Raw genomic sequence first — 18,510 nt, 5'->3', positions numbered from 1 at the left:
GTGAATGATTTGCCAAAAAACCTAGATACAGACATATGTACTGTATTTGTATTTTTTGCACACATGTGGAGTGAGGAAACATGACACCAAAAAATTGCAGTATGTCTAAATCTAAATGAGACTATAAGGATTAATATACAAAACCAGGGTTTTTCAACTCCATTCCTCAAGAACCACAATAGGTTATGTTTTATGAATTTCTTTAATCATGCACAGGTGAGTTTATCTATTTTGATGGGTCAGTAGTTATCCCACCTGCTTCCACAGATCGAAAGCCACAAAACATGACCTGTTTTGGAAACTTGAGGGTTGAGGTTACGAACTATTGCTTTAAACGTAAAGTAAAGCAAATCGAGCAGTATTTTAATTAATTAAGGAAATTAATGAAAAGTGTGGTCTTACCTTGGTAGGAGGATGGGCTTAAATGTATATTTTCATTCTTTCTACCATGTTAGCAGATGGACTGACCAAGTCCTAAAAGTCCCAAACCTTGTTTGTGATCATACTACCCTTTTTGAATGTAGCATAAAATAAGATACATCAGCACAAATAGAAATTAGTACTTTGCACCCACATATTGTGCAGCTAGTACACAATCATTGGTAGGTGTATTAAATGTAATATAGTCAGCATCCCGGCATACTATATACTGGCACTGGAATCCCGACAGCGTCAGAAACCCGGCTTCAGTATTTCGACCACCAGCATCCAGAAGGTAAGTATCGGGGGTTAGAATAGGGTTAGGTTTAGGGTTAAAGGTTAGAGTTAGGCACTAGGGGGAGGGTTAAGGTTAGGTACTAAGGGGGGAGGGTTAAGTTTAGGGTGCGGGGAGGTTAGGTTTAGTCACCGGGTAGAGGGTCAGGGCAGGGGCGCCTTAAGAGAGGAGGGGGTCCATGTGCACTCCCTGTGCAGGGTCCCCTCCTCTCTCCCCAGTGGCTGGCAGCCGACTGACATGGCTGGCCAGCCACTGGAGCATTAGTAGACTCTGGCCACTAGAGTGTGCCCGGAGTCTACTGCGTATGTGCAGAACACCGGAAAAATGGCCGGGGAGGCCATTTTCTGGTGTTTTGAGCAGCAATGACACCCGATGTGGGACCATGGACAGGTGAGTTTAAAATAATATGGGTGCAGGCTGTGCGGTGCGGGGCCCCCCGGACCCATGTGCCTGTGTGCCCCGCACACACTGCACCCATTATAGATATGCTACTGGGTCAGGGTTAGGGTGCGGGAAGGGGGAGGTTAGGTTTAGGCACTAGGGGGGAGGTTAGATATAGGCACTGGGGAGGGAGGGTTAAGGTTAGGGTAGGGGTTAGGTTTAGTGTTAGTATACTTATCTACGGGTGTCAGGATTCTGCTGACGGTAATCTGACCGGAGGCATCCCAACCACCGGAACCCAAACCCAACCCGTATTACTACATCCAACTCTCTTAAATGGGCTTGTGCATATGGACTGTTCTCCTGAGTGTTGTTTAAATGGACAATAATTTCATGCATTGGCAACAAACAAAAAATAAAAGACTATCCAAATTTTGACTTAAACTTTATATGTTTTTTACTTGAAGGATTGGATAAGAATAAACCTTGTTAGGAAATTTGTCTCTTGTTGTGAGTTCTTGAGATGCTGACTCACAAATCATGTTGTATACAGTTTTCACTGCACCATTTACGTTTAGTTAGAGATTCCAAATTTAACATAAAACTGCAATTTTACAGCTGTGTGAACTGAAGTTGCACATGAATTGTAAGCAGAGAACAGATGCTTGTGCTGCTAATAGGCTTGGTGGATGATAAATGAATTACATAGCAGACCTTCATGAGACAATGTGAAATGTTGCTCCGTTAAATGTCACTGAATATTTAATACTCTCAACAAAACACTTTCTTTTACATGTTTTCAGTACAGTGAGTTTATGTGACCAGTGAATGTAGGACACTTTTTATTTTATTTCCTTGCTTGCTGAAATTGGTTTTATTTTTTTATCATACTACAAAAGAAATATTATTACTGTACATGAGTGTCATGCAAACGGTTGAGTACTGGCAGATACTCTAAAGAGGTTTATTGTGTTACCTGCCTATGATCAGCCCATGACTGTTGTGTTCTTATTGTCGTTGAGTGGTAGCTAATCAAATTTAAATAATCATGCACCTGCTTCTAAACTCAATGACATTGGAATTAATAAGAAGATGAACTTACTTGCACTCTCTAGAAAACTACTGTATATTGGCTTGTGTCTCCTTCTATATTCCATTGTGTATATGTATGTATATGTCTATGGGGCCTATTCATCAACACTAAAATAAAGTTTTTAAGGGCATTTTCCTTAAATAACGTTATTTTGGTATTCATGTAGCCACTTAGCACAGGAGATATCACAGATATCTCCTTGCTAAGTCCCCCTGCGTTAATTTCCACACTCCCCATACATTAGTATGGGGATGTGGAAATTATGGTATTCATCAAATTCCGAAAATTATCAATTTTAGGAATTTGATGCAGTTACTATTCGCAGTTACTGTGAGGTGGCGAATAGCAAGTGAAACTTACCTGTATCCACGTGTGCAGGTCCCCCGATGAGTCCCTCCGGCGCTCTGCTCCGTCCTCAGGCTCCGGAGGCTGGTCGGACATGTGTGCTCCCCAGCAGAGCACAAGAAAGTTTCGACAAAAAAAAAAAAGTTTTTTTTTTTATTTTTAATCTGTCATGTGGTCTGCTGGGAAACCACATGACAGACCAGCAGGACGGAGCCGGAGGCTGCTGCGCGGATAGGTAAGTCTGGGGGGGGGGGGAGGTGAGCGGAGGGGGGAGGGGGTCGGGGGGTACACAAACTTAACGCATCTGTAGGCAGTGCTGCGCATGCGCTGGTTTTACAGATGTAACAGCGCATGCGCAGCACTGTTTCCAGATGCGATAAGGTAGTGTAGGCAGGGAAAAGTATCTATTTCCCGAAAAGCTGTCATCGCAAAAATGATAGCTTTTCGGAATAGATACTTATGGAGAGGTGGAATGATGAATTCCACCTATAATTAGCTAGAACTCCATGAGAGTTCTAAAGCTAATTATCTCCAGAGATGATACTGTCCAGGCAGATTGTCCACAGGGCAAAATTATGTAAAGTTGCATTTGTATATATATATATATATATATATATATATATATACATATATATATATATACATATATATATATATATATATATATATACTGTATACACATATGGTCCCAAATAGCACTCCCATACCTCTAGGTAAGAATACTGCAATGGTGCACAACCCAGATGAGGTTAGAAGCAGCAGCAGTTAGGAGCACTCATTATCCTGTTGACGTTTCTCCGTTCCAAGGATAGACACATTTTTAGATTTTATTCAGGTGTTCAAGCCAATGTAGGAATACAGACATATCACATTTGCATTTTCACAAAAATGAAGTAAAGTACAGTACAGTAGCTTGATGTGTTTCAGAACTTCATATCTTGGTTAAGCATGGAAAGGCAATGACAAAATGGCTGCTAATAAGATAATTGATTCCCCACAAACATATGCAAAATTTAATTGTAAAGTTTTCCTAGTGAAAACAGAATGTAACAATCAATATTAATAGTAATAATAATAATAATAATAATAATAATAATAATAATAATAATAATTAATAATAATATTACTTAAATATTTGCAAAAAAATGTGCAAACTGCTTTTGAAGAAATTAGTTTTATTTATTTTACTAACAGTTATTTATATAGTGGCTGCTTATTTTCAGTGCACTTTTACATTAACATTACATTATTTATTTTATGTTATATAACGTCCTGTGCTCTGTGTGGTGGCACCAGCCGCACACCCCTAGTTACGGCCCTGTTAATGCATGCCCCGTTTAGTAACGTAATTTGCTTTCTGTTTTGGTTGTTAAAGTTGAGGAGTGATGTAAGCTGCGGATTTAGGGGCTTATTCAGAGTTGGACACAAACGTAACATGCGATCAGGGAAAAAAAGTGTATTACGCCACCTATTCTGATTCGACTACAGACACAAAATGTAATCAACTCTGCATAGGATGCAAATTGAACACTCTCCCCATGCACGTAACAGAAGCAGATGTGGCAGAGATACGATAGGAGGTGTGGCTTGACTGAGAGTACAAAAATACTTAAAAACACAATATACAGCGCCTGAATCAGAGATGTACGCTAATGCAGCCGAAACATGCAAATGTCGCAGCTGCCTGGATTTGTATTAAGCCGCCCACTAGAAGCTTCACAAATCCAAGCAACTGCGTACAAGGACTCACCACGGCAGCAGATCAGTTGATAATCTGCCTTATGTTTCATTTATAACAACATTACATTATGGAATTATGGAGAAAGCATATTTAGGGACACTGACTGAACCAAAGTATATCTTGGCTCCCCCAACCGAAAATATTCTAATGCTGCCGGTCCATTACACGATGCGGGGACGACGGCACGATTACGACGTCGTCGTCTCCCGTGGGGTGAACTGCATACACTGAACGTTCAGACGTTCAGTGTATGCAGATCAATCATCCCCGAACATGGCAACCTGATGGCGGTCGTCAGGTTGACCGTCATGTTCGGGCAATGATTGATGTTAAAAACGACCAGCGGGAGTGTGCATCGCTGGTCGTTTTTAACCTTTTACTGCCCGATTTGCGGGCGATTACCAAGCGAATGATATCGCTCCAATGCTAAGTTTAATTGCATAGTGGATGGGCAGCATAATACCCCTGGACACCTCAATGCATGTATATTGTGTCATAATATAACATGCAACCAGTCAAATGTGTGGTTTTGGTGATCGCTACTGTAGTTATGTATTCTCTACTGGTTATTCTGATGGCTGGCATAGCTTTTCATATATTATTTTTTTTAGCTTTGTGCATTATATTTTGTAATGGTTTTACAGCATTTTATTGTTAACCAAGATGTTTGTAGCTATTGCAACTACAATCATTTGTGTTTGTTACCTTGTCGCTTACAGTTAGTACCATTATGCTGGAGTATGAGGAGATAAGATGTGCACATATGACACTTGGGATACTGCTTTTGGCATAAATAAAGTTTTCTTGATGCTTTGCTTAAACAGAAATAAATCACAGACATTAGTTGGATACAGTGGAAAAAAGTTACAAGTCAAATATAACCTCAGTCTGCTTGTGATAAAAACTGCACCAGGAGGATTTTTTTTATCTTGTTGAATGTAGGGAATAATACTGTAAGAATAGAAATACATTTGTTTGAATTTCCGCAGCCACCAAACTTCTATATAGAAATAAAACCAAGTAGCTGATTCCATGTCTTATAATGTCACTATTCTACTTCAAATTACAATTCCAGAGGAGGGATACAAAACATTGTTATACTAAAATAAAAGTAAAGTTCAGTCCTCCTGCTCAGATTCCATATCCCACCTCAGTTATAATTTACAGGGCCGTAGAGAGTGATGCCAGTCCCCGGTACTGTAGGGGGAGTGGCCTAATAGTGCAGGCATGGCCACTAGCCCTACAAAAAATTTCACTCAGATCCGGGAGGAGGAGGGGGCAGGCACGATCAGTTCTATACATTCATTTCATACATTCATTGCAGGGGCATATCTATAATGGGTGCTGGGTCCAGTGGGGCCCCGCACCACATACCCTGCACCCATAATATTACTTACCTCTCCAGAGTCCCACGTCGGCGCTGGCGTCCGGCGCTGTAAAACGATTGGAAAATGGCTGCGGCGGCCATTTTCCCATCATTTGCGCATGCGCAGTACAGGGAAAATGGCCATCGCGCCCATTTTCCCAGTGGGTCTGTGCATACACTATAGACTCTGGGCACACTCTAGTACCCAGAGTCTATAACTCCGGCGCTGGCCACACACAGCTCAGTGCGCTGCCGGGCTGAGAGGAGGGGGCCCATGCCGGAGACTGCACACGGGGCCCCTCCTTTCTAGAAACACCCCTGATTCATTGCTATACATCCCTTCGTACTTTATATTCAGGGCAATACATTCCTTTCCCGTCATATCCCATCAATTTTGACTACCTCATAGCACCTGAAATCACGAGGGAGGGAATGCAATCTGATATACAATTTTTAGATCCGAGTTCCGAACTTGATAGAAGACCTGTTTTGGCACTGCTGTATTCACATTATCGCCGAATGGGAAGTACCACCGGGCTGCCCGATCGCTGTGTTCAGGAAACCGAGGGTGCAGAGGGGCCAGGAGGTTGCTCTGAGACTGGCGGCTGGTGGAAGATTCTCTTCCGGCAGCCACCCAATGGACGTTTGCTGACTGATCACATGAGATGCGACAATGCCAGGCAAGTGGTTAAGGGAGTTGGTACAATTCAAAACCTGTTAAAAAGCAGCCATCGGATGACATAAACAGCATGAGACCCAAATCCGGACCACAGATCATGCAGCAAACCAGCACTCCCAATGAGCTCCAAAATAAACCTTACAGATAACAGTTACAGTCAGTGATGTAACTAGGGGGGGTCGGGCAGGGTGCGTGCCCTTGGCGCCGTGGGACCGGCGGCGTGGGGGGGCGCCGCTGTCCATGGTCCGGCCCACCCTAGTTAGCCACCAGTGTAGCGCCGACCGCAATGAGTGCGGTCAGCGCTACACATTTACACAGGACTGGCGCTAGGCATCCAGCGCCAGTCCTGTGCTGCACTCCTGAGCCCATTCCCTCCCCCTGAGCGCTTGCCCAATAGCGCCAGGAGGCGGGCTCAGGCTGTGCATAACACACGCATCGCCGCCAGCGCTGGCGGCGATGCGTGTGTTAAACAGCAGCCAATGAGAGTCAGATAGACTCTCATTGACTGCTGCAGCACCCACTGCAAGAGCTGGACTTCCGTCCGGCTCCTGCAGTGGGTAATGGGATAGACGTCATGACGTCAGTCCCATTATGCTGAGCGCGCCAGCCCGGGAGGACTGGCGGGCGGCGGCGGCGGGAGCGGTGTCACGGACTGGAGAAGCAGCAGCAGCGTGGATTCAGGTAAGTATGTTTTTATATATATATTAATAAAAACCTGTCAGCACTATTGGGGGAACAACGGGGGTGGCCACCACTGGGGGGACCTCTACTGGGGTGGGGGCACAACGGGGAGGGCTACTACAGGGGGCACCATTATTAGGAGGACCTCTACTGGGGGGGCTATTACTGGTGGCACCATTATTAGGAGGACCTCTACTGGGGGGGCTATTACTGGGGTCACCATTATTAGGAGGACCTCTACTGGGGGGGCTATTACTGGGGGCACCATTATTAGGAGGACCTCTACTGGGGGGGCTATTACTGGGGGCACCATTATTGGGAGGACCTCTACTGGGGGGGCTATTACAGGGGGCACTTAATCGGGAGGGGGAACCTCAACTGGGGACCACTACTTGGGGGGGAACTACTACTGGGGGCATTATAAAAGGGGCCTACTACTAGGGGCACTGCACTGGGGGGACCACAACTGGGGGAAATAACAGGAAGGACCACTACAGGGACCACTGGATAGGGGGGGTCACTACTGGGAGCCTGCATCAGGGGGACCACTACTGGGGCACTGCATGGGAGGGGGGGACTACTGCTGGGGGCACTATATAAGGGGCTTACTGCTATGGGCACTGCGGGGACCACTACAGGGGGCACTAGATAGGGGGATCACTACTGGGTGCCTGCATAAGGGGGACCACTACTGGGAAACCTGCATGGGGGGGGACTACTGCTGGGGGCACTATATAAAGGGCACTGCATAGGGGGGGACTACTACTGGGGGCACTAGATAAAGGGCACTGCATAAGGGGATACCACTACTGGGTGCACTGCATTGTGGGGACTGCTACTGGGGGCACTGCATAAGGGGGAACACTACATAGGGCACTGCATTTGGGGGGACCACTACTGGGGGCACTGAGTAAGGGGAACTAATTGGGGGCTGTATAAGGGGGACCACTACTGGGGATACTGTATAAGGGGCACTACTATGGGCCTGCATAAGAGGGACCACAACTGCATACTGCGGGTACTGTATAAGGGGTACTACTGGGGTTAAGGTGCATATGGATAGGAATGTTCAGCGTGAAAATAAAGGGGTGTGTCATGTTGACGCCCCATTTTTAAGTGACCACGCCTCCGGCGCGCACACATATCGGGTTGGTGTGGGGGGGGGCTCCCTTTTCAAATTTGCCCTGGACTCCAAATAACCTAGTTACGGAACTGGTTACAGTAAAAAGGTTGACTTGGTGTTTCTACAATGAAAGCAGCATTACGTACTCCTTCATTATGCATACTGATTGCATTGTAGTGAGAGGTTGAATGGAACATTTGGGAAAAGCTTCTAAACAATCAATTGCATCTAATTTTTCTCAGTTGACAGACTGAATGGGTTTCAGACATAGGGACTGATTCGGAATTGCACACAAGCATTAACACCTGGATTGCAGAAACTGGACTACATGCGGATATTCTCCATATGCAGAATCGCACATCTGTGTATGCAGCTAAACCATCCACTTCTTCAAATAGCCATCAGCATTATCAGCGTGCACTTACTCTAGCACTGTACCTGGTGTAAGGGATCTGTCTGAAATTAGATAGATCCCTGTGTATCACAATGCATAGCCCACAATATGCCCTCAGTCATCGAAGCCTATTTACTACCCAGTTATGCCCATTCAGCAAGTGGAAATGCAGCTGAGACATGTCCATCTCTGAATCGATCCCGTAGGTGTTCATGTTAATCCTACCACTTAATTTATCACTACATCACCAACTAGCTGTTGCTCGTGGTGTAGACTAGAAAAATTGCTTCTAGTTGTATTGCTTTACATAGGGGCAATGTCACGGGAGATGACCACGTGATCAGCAGAGCTGTACATACTGGTGGTAGGAGCGCCTACACCCACCACTCACACCAATGTCACTGTGTGCCCTGTGCACAGACTGCTATGTAGCCTATCCTATTCACCCACCACTCACACCAATGTCACTGTGTCCCCTGTGCACAGCCTGCTATGTAGCCTATACTATTCACCCCCCACTCACACCAATGTCACTGTGTGCCCTGTGCTCAGACTGCTATGTAGCCTATCCTATTCAAGTGAATGTGAGCTCAAAGCACCTCTCACCCCCCTTATCGGCCACGTGCATGGTTCCACAACAATCTCTTGATTGATGGTGTCAATCATTTTTTTTTTCTTTTGCTCAGCTTTAACTTGACGGATTGAGATGAAACAAAGTGCAGGTTATTTCTAATACAAAACGATGCAGTTTGCATGAAAATCAGTCCAGTCGTTTTTGCGCGAACTTGGGACAGACAGACACAAAGTTCTTATTATATTAGTATATATATATATACAAATGCATCTGTATTCAACCTTAGTAATGGTGTCCAATGAGTGTTATGAATGGCTATTTGACTTCTGTGATGTAATTAAGTTCACAAAGGAGCCTATTCATCATCATCAGAGACTGATAATTAAATACCTAACTTACCGTGAGTTGTGGCAGCAGATACTTACGTAGTAGAGCAATTCATTATTGCTCCAGTGCAGGAACAGTTGCTCCAAAAAGCAGCTGTCCCTATGATCCATTCACAGCTACAGGGGTAACAGCAGCTGTCCAACTGCGAATGTGTGACCTGAGGTTAGGCATGCGCACAGTCAAAGGTTGCGCTATGCGGAGGCGTCAGGGGGATCTGCTTGGTTCCCTCTTTGCAAATATGGATCTCCTTCTCATAGGAAGGAGCGGGGTACCAGGAATCCAAAGATGGCGTTGAGTCTCGGAAGCAAACACCAAAAACTTTCAGGTTCCCGAGTTTGCTGACTTTTAGGCGGCCCTGTTGGGCCCCTAATAGTGAATGGGCTGTTACATAAAACAACTAGCGTTTCTGCATGTGTAACGAGCCCATTACGGATGATGAATAGGCCCCACAGAGAGATAGGCACATTAGTATAGCACAATAGACAGTTGAAAATCAGACATGTCTTGTACATCAGATATTTTAAAGTAAAACCATATTATTTTAACATGATATATGGGGGACTTTTACATACTTTAATCAATATGAAAATCTTAAATGAATAATACACAATGTCATCATTATTATTTTGGAAGGTCAACATAAAACACTGGGAAGCAAAGTTTCCAAGGTGCACAGCTTAAAGCTCGATGCAGAAATCTGGAGCAATAAACGTATTGAGGTACAGTATCCTAATACTTTATTTTGTTTTGCTTTAATAAATTGGATGCAAACCTTACTCAGTGATACCAAGTCTGTGTGACTTTTTTTTTTTAAAACATACTTAGGGCATGATTCAAAGCTGCTCGCTAGATGTGATCGCTGGCACCACGTGTATGCATATTGCATAGGCAGTGCTATCGCACAGCAATGCATTAGCACGCCCAGTATTTCTTAGAGAGCGATCACATAGTGTATGCAGACACCCACCAGCTTGTCTTAAGACGCCCACTTGTGCACATCATGTCCAGGAAGTGAATGCAACCATCGGTACATCGGGTAACATCGGATGCGAACTCAGAACTTGAGGTTGACCATACCCTGCCGCAAGCACTGCAAGCACTTCAGTGTAAAAATCAGCCAGGTGACATGTACTATGATGCTGTCTTATAATTATGCACACCTCTAAAATGCTGTTGAGATGCTCAGGCACGCCTGCGTTTGCACCTCCACTACCCCGTTTTTAATGGCCAGCCCCTGTTACCACCTACAAATGGTTTCTCCTGTCACTCACTCTACTAGGCTGTCCATGCGCAGCTAGCGAATGCATTGTGATCTTTCGCTAAGGTATGCACATGCATACTGCGATGCATACACATGCGCACACTGCATACCATCGGCAGCAGCGAGAGTATGCATCTTAGCGAGCGAGTCAATGAGCTCCTTAGTACAAGTCTCCATAAAGCAGCCTATGTAGAATTAACATCCAATAAAATTCATTTTTATCTAGGGATTATTATACAGTAGTGCAGTCTTGATCCTCTCAGCATACATGTATGAATTAATCACATGCAATCTAGTCTTTACGACTTTCTTTGGTACTATAACTAGGTGGCTGATTCCCACTTCTCCAGCGTAAAATGAATGGCTCACCAAATAGTCATTGTTTTGATGCCTGGTTCACTCTAAAGGTGCGTATCCACTATATGATTAAACAGGCCGATTGAACGATAATGACATCGTTATCGTTCAATCGCTTGTTAATCGTTCGCAAATTGGTCATGTAAATGTCGAAAACTACCAGCGATGTGCACAACCGCTGGTAATTTTTTTACATCTATCATCGCCCAAACATGCTGGTCAACATGACGACGTTGTCAGGTTGACCATGTTCGGGGATGATTGATGTGCCTACACTGAACAACTGATCGTTCAGTGTAGGCACATCACAGATTGTGAAATGACTGCAGCAAGTGGATGTGCACCTTTAGCAAATTATTCTGATGATCATCACCAGTTCCTGTAGACAGCTCTGCTCCAGGTACTGTAATATGTACTTACTGTATAGCGAGAGCATAAGACCCAAGCAGTAGACTATCAAATACTCCCTTGAGCACCAAGATATTCACTTGAAATCATCATAAAAGTAAGCATAAACTGTTAAATTAATAACCAAACAAAATTCCAAAGTCATGTCCAAGATTGTACTACATATATATCTACTACATTATTAAGCTAGTAAACACATATAGATTACTGACAGTCTTGTACTTTGAAAATCTAGTATGTTGAACATACAGTATGTTATGTAACACTGAAAAATACATTTGGCTTGGTGACGGATGGTGACTGCTCTAATTAATGTGGTGGACATCTAAACGGAGGTTTGATAAGCATGTGTTATGATTCCTGGAGGGAATCGATGGTATAAATGTAGAGTCAACTGATGACAGCCTTGAGGGCTGGAATGTATTGTACTAGTTGTGCCGAGGGCAAGAGGTGTGATACAGCCTGTGGGCTGTTATAGCAAGCTTGGAGGCTGATTGTGGCCTTTATAGTCGTGGCCAAGGGACTGATGGTGTGAAGCAGCCTTCGGTCTGTTGGAGCAGCCTTGGGGGCTGATTGTGGCCTTTATAGTCGTGGCCAAGGGACTGATGATGTGAAGCAGCCTTTGGGCTGTTGCAGCAGCCTTGAGGGCTGATTGCGACCTGGGGCCCCAGGACCGTTGCAGCCTTTGGGCTGATGACACTCAGGTGAGGTATGCAACAGAACGTAGGGCTGCTACCAGTGCCACTGGGATGACACTGGCGATGGTGTGCTTAATAGCACACCTGGAATGCAGAGTGGCTACCAATGCCGCCGGGATGACACTGGCGACGGTGTGCTAATTTGCGCACCTGGAATGCAGAGTTGCTACCAGTGCTGCCGGGATGACACTGGTGACGGTGTTCATGGTTGTGCACCTGGAACGCAGAGCTGCTACCAGTGCGGCCGGGATGGCACTGGCCACCGGATGGTGACAGACGCTTCTGGGATAGGAAGCGCTCTGTGCTGCCCAGATGGTACAAGCAGCATGTGTGGATGGATGGATGGAGCCGCCTGGATGGAGTAAGCAGCACACACAAAACACAGCTAGACTGACTCAGGAACTCGACTGACATGCAGGAGACAGGAACCTGAAGTATGAAAAAACTTCTACCACTGGCATGGAGTGATGGACTGGCTGGAATTTAACAGGAACAAGGCCCAAACAGAGCAAGTCTCTCTTAATGATAGACCAGTGGAATAAATTAGCATGCACCTGACACTGCACACAGACAGGCAGTAATTAATGCAGTGCTTTATGCTGGAAGCTGCATATCCTGACAGTACCTCCCCCTTGATGAGGGGTTAAGGAACCCCCAGCTCCAGGTTTTTCCGGAAAATCTTGAAAAAAATGTTCTTACTAAGACAGGAGCATTCAATGATCGCATAGGCACCCAGGAGTGTTCTTCTGGCCCATACCCCTTCCAATGGACCAGGAATTGAAGAGACCCTTGTGAGAGTCTGGAGTCAGAATTTTCTCCACCACATACTCTTGACGGCCGTCTAGAGCTGTACCTGAGTGAAGAGGACACCAGCTTGAGTAAGTAGTGTAACATATTGTTAATCCTCAGGTTAGCAGGCAGCTTCAGATGGAAGGCCACAGGATTGATACGAGAGATAATCCTAAATGGTCCAATGAATCTGGGACCTAATTTCTGCGATCATTGATGGATATTAATATTCTTGGAGGACAACCATACCAAATTGCCCACTTTGAAATTGCATGGTCATCGATGTTTATCGCCCAGATCTTGGCATGACCGGACACTTTCATCAGACATTGGCAAACTTTTTTCCAAACAGACCATAGCCTCGCCACCGATGTGGAGGATGACATACCAGCTGAAACTGCCTCAAAGGAGTTTGCTCTAGGGTGCAGCCCAGAGTTGCAGAAAAAAGGTGAAACCGATGAAGAGGAGTGACAAGAATTATTAAATGCAATTCTGCAATGGGAAGAAGAGACACCCAGTCATTTTGGTACTTGGAAATGAAGAATCGGAGATACTGCTCCAATGACTGGTTCATCCATTCTGTCTGCCCATTTGACTGTGGATGGTACCCAGAAGATAGGCTGATGTTGATACCCAGGGCTGAGCATAATTTCTTCCAAAACCATGCCACAAACTGAGGGCCTGATTCAGACCCAGTCGCAAGCACTGAGCGCTCGCAACTGGGTCGATGGTGGACCAGAGCGCATGCGCATGATGGAGCCGGCTCCGTCGTGCGAATGCGTGAGACCCATATAGTGACGGGCAATCCGTCGCTCCAGGTCTCGTACCAATGGGGGCGTGCTGTCGATGTTGAATGACAGCACGTCCCCTTTGGTGGGTGGGCCAGGGGAGTGGCTGCCCAAACGGAGGCATTCCCATGTGAACACCTCCATTTGGGGACGGCCCCACTGACATCACAAGTGATGTCAGTGGGAGAGATTTCGCGCTCTGTTAGAGCCGAAATCTCTCTGGGGCTTGCGGCAACCTGACCCTACCACAAGGGTCTTGTCGCAAGCCTGATGGTTGCAATGGTCTTGACCATCACGACCATGTTCCTGGCTGCTCGCTATAGCTGTGGGTGGTCACCTACAGCTATGCGAGTGGCCAGGAGGCCATTCTAAAAAAAAAAAAAGACCGGCCTTGATTCAGAGCGAGCACTCTGTCAGAGCGTCCGGCTCTGAATCAGGGCCTGAGTCCCTCGGCCGGAAAAGATATCCATCGGTAAGCCATGAAGTCTGAATGTGTGGAGTACAAATAGTGAATACAATTCTTTAGCAGAAGGCAGTTTGGTGAGTGGAACAAAGTGAACCATTTTGCTAAAACAATCAACAATTGTCCAGATGACAGAGCAGCGGGAGGAAGATGGTAGGTCCACGATGAAATCCACTGCAATATGTGTCCATGGCCTGGAAGGAGTAGGAAGAGGAAGCAGGAGCCCCGACAGAGCTGTGTGAGGAGACTTGTTACAAGCACAGACATCACAAGCCAAACTAATTACCGAGTATCTTGACCCATAGATTGTCACCAAACCGAATGGGACAGCAACTCGGTAGTATTTGCAATTCCTGGGTGCCCTGATGGCTTGGAAGAATGGAAGTCCAATAGCACAGCAAATCTTTGTGGAACGAGCTAGACCCCGGTGGCGTTTCTGCTGGAGCTTCCGACTCACAGGTACAAATAAGATCCGCAAGATCCCTGGTCACAGCGAAATGGATATTAGAGGTAGGGATAATGGTTTCTTCCAGTCTGGTAAGTGATTGAACTGGTTGAAAACTGCAAGACAGCGCATCTGCCTTAACATTATTGGAGCCAGGCCGAAACCAGATGACATAATTAAAACGAGCAAAAAATAATGCCCACTGAGCCTGTCTGGCGTTCAACCTTTTGGCGGTTTCAATATAAGAAAGATAAGAAAGATTTTTATGATCAGTGAGCACCGTGACGACATGATTCGCTCCTTCCAGCCAGTGCCTCCAATCCTCAAATGCCCACTTGATAGCCAACGACTCATGATTCCCTACATCATAATTCCTCTCTGTTGAGGTGAATTTCTGAGAAAAATAAGCGCAGGGATGGAGTTTGTCATCTTCAGGATCCTTCTGAGACAGTACGGCCCCCATGCCGATCTCTGAGGCGTCTACTTCGACACCAAATGGGAGGTCAGTATTAGGATGCCGAAGAACTGGAGCAGAGCTAAAGGCAATCTTTAAGGACTCAAAAGCTTGAAGAGCTGTGGCTGGCCAGTTAGCTATGTCTGCTTCTTTCCTGGTAAGCTCCACAATAGGCATGACTATGGACGAGAAGGAATCAATAAATCTCCAAGGAAGTGTTGTACTGCTTTTATATTGGTGGGCTGAACCCAATCTAAGATGGCCTTGACTTTGCTCGGATCCATTGAAAATCCTTGAGAGGAGATAATGTACCCCAGGAACGACACTTCTTGAACTTCAAAGTTTCACTTCTCAGGTTTCGCATATAACTGGTTCTCTAGGAGTTTACGCAGCAACAGTCTCACATGCTTGCGGTGTTCCTCCAGGGAGCTGGAATAAATAAGGATATCATCGAGTTAGACCACTGCGAATACCCTGAGATACTCCCTCAACAAGTCTTGGAAAACAGCTGGGGTGTTTGAAAGGCCGAATGGCATTACCTGATATTCATAATGGCTGGAATGGGTGTTAAAGGCCGTTTTCCACTCTTCACCTTCTCTAATGCGGACCAGATTATATGCGCCTCTGAGATCTATCTTGGAGAAGATGGAGGCCCCCCAGAGCTGATCGAATAACACAGAAATCAAGGGCAATGGATAGGAGTTCTTTACCGTGATATTATTCAAACCTCAAAAGTCAATGCACGGTCGTGGAGAGCCATCCTTCTTTTGCACAAAAAAGAAGCCTGCTCCGACTGGCAATTTGGAAGGCTGAATGAATCCCTTCTCCAAAGCGTCCTGGATATATTCTTCCATAGCCTTGCTTTCAGGAAGGGAAAGAGCATAGAGTCTGCCTTTGGGAAGCTTAGCACCGGGAAAGAGATCAATCGCACAATCGTAGGAGCGGTGAGGTGGGAGGGTGTCTGCCTTCTTCTTAGAAAATACTTCTGCCAAGTCCTGATAAGGAGTCGGAATCCTGGAAGCTGATTCGGATTGGACAGCAGCAGCTAGGTGGACAGGGAGAGTAAGGCAGGTAGAGGCACAGGAATCACTCCACTGGAGAATTTCTCCAGTCGGCCAGTTGATGACAGGGTTGTGTCTTCTGAGCCAAGGAAGACCTAACACTAACAGAGCCAGCGGACACTGGAGTAATAAGAACATGATCTCCTCAGAATGTAGGGCCCCGATGGACAACTGGATGGGAGAAGTTTGAGAGACCACGACAACTCTGGAACGTTCTTCTCCATTGAGCCCAACTACCGAGAGAGGTTGTGTTAAAGGTTCAGATGCTAGTCCCAATGATTTGAAGAAGGAGATGTCCATAAAATTCCTTGCTACACTGCTATCTAAGAATGCTGGAACGGAAACTTGGCCGCCTTTTCCTTGAATAACGGTGGGGATTAGGACTGAATTTGCGGGAGAGACAGATGCAAGGCCTAGGTGTAGCTCTCCTACAACACCTAGATCCTGCCTTTTCCCGTTTTAACAGGAAAATTCAAGGCTATATGCCCTTTTCCTCCACAGTATAGGCAGAGGCCCTGGGAGTGCCTTCTTTGTTTCTCTTCGGCCCAGAGCCGATAGGCACCCAACTGCATAGGCTCTCCAGGATCCAGCTGAGTTACCCAAACTGGGGACTAAGGAGCAGGTGTAGGAAGCTCCTTCTCCATTCTATGTTCTCGGATGCGTCGGTCAATACAAATGACTAGATGCATGAAGTCATCCAATGTCTCCGGAATGGTAAGTTGGACTTGGATATCTTTAATCTGGTCTGAGAGACCAAGGCGGAATTGACTTCATAGCGCAGGGTCATTCCAAACGGAGTCATTCGCCCACTTACGGAACTCTGTACAGTAATCCTCTGCAGCTCTTTGATTTTGTGACAGGGACCGGAGTTTCGATTCTGCTAAATTCGCCTTGTCTGGGTCATCATAGAGAAGGCCTAGAGTGGCGAAGAAAGCATCCACCATCTGCAGAGCACAATGAGCCGAAGGCAGACCAAAGGCCCAGGTCTGAGGGTCACCTTGGAGCAAGGAAATAATAATTCTGACCCATTGAGTCTCTGATCCAGAAGAAGCGGGCCGAAGCCTGAAGTATAGTTTGCAGCTTTCTTGGAAGTTAAGAAAGTCCTTACTGTTGCTCAAAAAATGATCCGGCAGATTGAGTTTAGGTTTGTGGGGCCGAGCTGAGGCAGAAACAGAAACTGAAGGGGGAGCTGCCCATATCTCTTCTACCTGGAGAGAGAGTTCTTGGACCTTTTGTGTTAGGCCCTGTATTTGGGCAGCCAGAATTTGAGCTAGGTTCTGACCTGGCTCCATGTTCACAATCCGTGGCTCTACAAATTTTTATGGCCGGTGATAATGTTATGATTCCTGGAGGGAATCAATGGTATAAATGTAGAGCCAACTGATGACAGCCTTGAGGGCTGGAATGTATTGTACTAGTTGTGCCGAGGGCAAGAGGTGTGATGCAGCCTGTGGGCTGTAGGAGCAGCCTTGGGGGCTGGTTGTGGCCTTTATTGTCGTGGCCAAAGGACTGGTGATGTGAAGCAGCTTTGGGGCTGTTGGAGCAGACTTGGAGGCTGATTGTGGCCTTTATAGTTGTGGCCAAGGGACTGATGGTGTGAAGCAACCTTCGGGCTGTTGCAGCAGCCTTGAGGGCTGATTGTGACCTGGGGCCCCTGGACTGTTGCAGCCTTTGGGCTGATGACACTTAGGTGAGGTATGCAACAGAATGTAGGGCTACTACCAGTGCTGGCGGGATGACACTGGCGACGGTGTGCGAGGTTGGTACCTGGAACGCAGAGCTGCTACCAGTTCCGCCGGGATGACACTGGTGACGGTGTGCTAAGTTGCGCACCTGGAACGCAGAGCTGCTACCAGTCCTGCCGGGATGACACTGCCCGCCGGATGGTGACAGACAGTTCTGGGATAGGAAGCGCTCCGTGCTGCCCAGATGGTACAAGCAGCAGTTGTGAATGGGATGCAGGTGGAGCCGCCTGAATGGAGTAAGCGGCACACATGAAACACAGCTAGACTGACTCAGGAACTCGACTGACACGCAGGAGAAAGGAACCGGAAGTACGAAAAAACTTCCATCACTGGCATGGAGTGATGGACTGGCTGGAATTTAACAGGAACAAGGCCCAAACAGAGCAAGTCTCCCTTAATGATAGACCAGTGTGCAGCTGTGCACAGACAGGGGAATAAATTAGCATGCACCTGACACTGCACACAGACAGGCAGTAATTAATGCAGTGCTTTAGGATGGAAGCTGCATATCCTGACAGCATGGTTGTTATTCTGTTTAGTTTTTCTTTTATAGAAGAATATC

At 46.1% G+C, this 18,510-nt stretch overlaps 1 protein-coding gene across 1 annotated transcript in view; it reads left to right on the top strand.

Moving 5' to 3' along the window:
- The window catches only part of ARAP2 (ArfGAP with RhoGAP domain, ankyrin repeat and PH domain 2), a 309,356-nt gene that overhangs the window by 121,730 nt on the left and 169,116 nt on the right, over positions 1 to 18,510 (top strand). Inside the window, exon 11 of the mRNA XM_088482970.1 lies at positions 10,113 to 10,198. Coding sequence (XP_088339096.1) covers positions 10,113 to 10,198 — 86 coding nt within the window. The remainder of the gene's footprint in view (positions 1 to 10,112; positions 10,199 to 18,510) is intronic.

The sequence above is a fragment of the Taudactylus pleione genome, unplaced genomic scaffold (assembly GCF_031769625.1).
Source record: "Taudactylus pleione unplaced genomic scaffold, aTauple2 ptg000302l, whole genome shotgun sequence".
In the NCBI taxonomy this organism is placed as follows: domain Eukaryota; kingdom Metazoa; phylum Chordata; class Amphibia; order Anura; family Myobatrachidae; genus Taudactylus; species Taudactylus pleione.
Note: the sequence above shows the minus strand (reverse complement) of the source record. Positions and strands in the feature narration are given on the sequence as shown.